Source organism: Trematomus bernacchii, unplaced genomic scaffold (assembly GCF_902827165.1).
Source record: "Trematomus bernacchii unplaced genomic scaffold, fTreBer1.1, whole genome shotgun sequence".
Lineage (NCBI taxonomy): Eukaryota > Metazoa > Chordata > Actinopteri > Perciformes > Nototheniidae > Trematomus > Trematomus bernacchii.
In genome coordinates, this window is record NW_022988097.1 from 2,152,569 (window position 1) to 2,155,428 (window position 2,860).

Sequence of the window (2,860 nt, forward strand, 5' to 3'; positions counted from 1 at the left end):
ACCCCCGGCAGAAGAGTAGTCGGGCGGGACCTTCCAACGGTACAGGACATGGGGTAGGCATCGGCCGGAGAGCCAACAGGAGACGAGGTGCTGGAGTCGGCCGGACCACCGACAGGACACGAGGGGCTGGAGTGGGCCGAACCACTGACAAAACACGGGGGGTTGGCGTCGGCCGGGGAGCCAGTACTGGAGCTGAAACTGAAGCTGGAACCATGGCTGCTGGGGCCAGAACTGGGGCTGAAACCATAGCTGCTGGGGCCAGATCTGGAGCTGGAACCATGGCTGCTGGGGCCAGAACTGGGGCTGGAACCATGGCTGCTGGGGCCAGATCTGGAGCTGGAACCATGGCTGCTGGGGGCCAGAAACTGGGGGCTGGAACCGGGGCTGAACCATGGCTGCTGGGGCACGGGCTGGAATCCTGGCCCTGCGTCTGCCGCGTTTCCACTACAGCCCGCAGCCCGGTTTAAGAGGGCTGTGACGTCAGCGGCCCGTTTGTGGTTGCGTTTCCACTTGGCCTAGTACCGGCAGGCTGGTCCTAATTCACAGTTTTTCTGGCCTCATAAAATCGTGGGGCCAGGGCCAGGGCAACCGGGCTGAGTTTGTGACGTCAACGCTCTCGGCTGCTGATTGGTCGGAGAGAATCGTCACAATCGTGCGCGAGATAATCCCTAGCGTCGCATATATATATAGCGATGCTTGCAGCATTTTTGTCAACAGAGGATTAACAATGGCAAGAAAAGCACACCATGGTCGGTCGAGGAAGTCACGACGTTCCTCCATTACATATCTGATGAAAAGATCCAGCGGGAGCTCGACGGGATGACTCGAAATATTAAAGTATTTCAGGAGGTGTCTACACTAATGGCCACAAGCGGGTACTCCAGGACTGTCGTGCAGTGTAGGGAAAAACTTAAAAAGCTTAAGGGTGAATATCGCTTGGTGAAGGACAACAACAACACCAGTGGGGCCGCTAGGAAAAACTGGAAGTGGTTCGACCTCATGAACAGCATTTACGGCCATAGACCGGCTAGCGTTGGGAGGGAGGGAGGCCTCGACTCAGCAACAGCGTTACTGGAGTCTATGAATGGTAAGTTTTTGCTAACGCTCTGTTATTTTCTTGGAACCTTTGTGTCCCTATCTGTTCTAAAGCTCACTTCTAACAAATAAGTCTATTTTATCCTTACATTTATGTTCGACAACCCATGGTTTTATGGAGCCCCGAAGGCTAGCTAGCTAAGGCAGATAGCATTAGCTAGAGCTAGTGTTTGCTAACACCACATGTGCCATTGTTTACGTTCAGTTTGTCTTTTCTATAGTTGTTGTTGCTATTTATAGTATTGTGCTGCAGTAGTTTGTGGAATTAACAAGTCATGTTTCTGTTCTAGATGATTACGTTTTGAATAACGAGGATGAACCAACACCGTCCGGTGCATCGATATCATCCATATCTACAGCACAAACTCCAGCTCGAGCACAGACACCAACGCCGAGTGCCAGCTCGACACCGCGTGTGGTTCTAGGTAAGAAATAGGCTGGAATTGTGACTTTTAAAATAAAATGTAGACCATCCATCGTCAGTAGTAAAATAAGCTGTACCACTGTGTGCGAATGCTTAGTTACAAGTAAAGTAACTAGCTAGTAAGCAGCTAGTATATAGGGCCAGAACTTTCTTTAATTCATCCTTACTGTTCTGTTTATACATTTTATTCTTATATCCTTGTGTGACCTGTACCTGTGTTTCTTCATTGTTATTGCTAATTATTTATATTATTATCTTGTCACCCAGGCAAGAGGAGACGAGAGGAACTGGCCCTGCTGGAACTGCAACTGGCCCAGCAGAAGGAACACCAGGAGCAGAACCTGGCCCAGCAGGAGAAGAGCCATGCCCAGCAGGAGAAGATCCATGCCGAGCTGAGGGAAGACCGGGCCCTGCAGGCTCAGTACATGAACCAGTCCCTGGTGGAGGCGAGGGAGGCGAGGCTGTTGGAAGCCACCTTGAGAAGGGAGGAGATGGCTCGCGTAGAGAGCTTTAATGCATCCTTCATGCACACTATTTGCCAGGTGCTAGGGGGAACGTCCGCTCAGTCTCCTCCGCCTCTGTGAACCAATAACCTATGGCTGTAGTTTCTTGTATATTTTTTATCTGTAATACAATACAATCATTTTTTTTTTTGTATAATGCCATGCCTTTTTTATGCTGCTGCAAGAAAACACTTTGTGTTCAATAAAGTGACTTATCTTATTGCTTGTTGATAAATAATTGCACCCAACAGCGATCACACAGAAAGATGGCATCATCTAGGCGTCCCTCGTCAGTCAGAAATATCATGTTTGTTTGTTTGTAGCCTTTATTTATCCAGGTTAAAAAAATCCCATTGAGATCAACGATCTCTTTTACAAGGGAGACCTGCGGTACATTGAGTTACACACATAAAAACAAACAGAAAACAAAGGACATCACAACATAATTACAGGGGTATACATTAGCATCTATTTACATTTGCAGGTATCCAATAATATTTCATCCAGCGTGCTTTAAAATGATGCAAGGGAATCAAAATGCTCAGTTTCAATATTTTTTGCATGGTGTTCCAAGCTAGAGGAGCAGCGCACATAAAAGCTTTAGCACCTAAAACAGTCCTAGCACTTGGCACATGTAATAAAAACACATCCTGTGATCTCAGGCAATAGCTACTTGCCACTCTGTGAGATCAAGGAGCAGATATAAGAAGGTAGTTTACCCAGCATGGCTTTGTAGATGAACATGTACCAATGACTGAGCCTCCGAACAGGAAGTGAAGGCAGACCTGCCTTGGCATACAGGGTACAGTGATGAGTAAGTGCTTTACAGTTAGTAACA

At 47.8% G+C, this 2,860-nt stretch overlaps 1 protein-coding gene across 1 annotated transcript; it reads left to right on the plus strand.

The window, feature by feature from the left end:
- The first annotated feature begins 738 nt into the window (after nt 1-738).
- Nucleotides 739-2,103, plus strand: LOC117474982. Its single transcript, XM_034121029.1, has 3 exons — nt 739-1,087; nt 1,386-1,520; nt 1,787-2,103. Exons 1-3 carry the CDS (start codon nt 820-822, stop codon nt 2,101-2,103), a joined length of 720 nt encoding a protein of 239 aa, XP_033976920.1. The 5' UTR covers nt 739-819.
- The last annotated feature ends 757 nt before the right edge of the window (nt 2,104-2,860 follow it).

Coding starts and splice junctions, on each gene's coding strand:
- LOC117474982 (XM_034121029.1), top strand. CDS start 820: ATGACTCGAAATATTAAAGTATTTCAGGAGGTGTCTACACTAATGGCC. Junction 1,088..1,385: donor GTTACTGGAGTCTATGAATG/GTAAGTTTTTGC, acceptor TTTCTGTTCTAG/ATGATTACGTTTTGAATAAC. Junction 1,521..1,786: donor GACACCGCGTGTGGTTCTAG/GTAAGAAATAGG, acceptor CTTGTCACCCAG/GCAAGAGGAGACGAGAGGAA.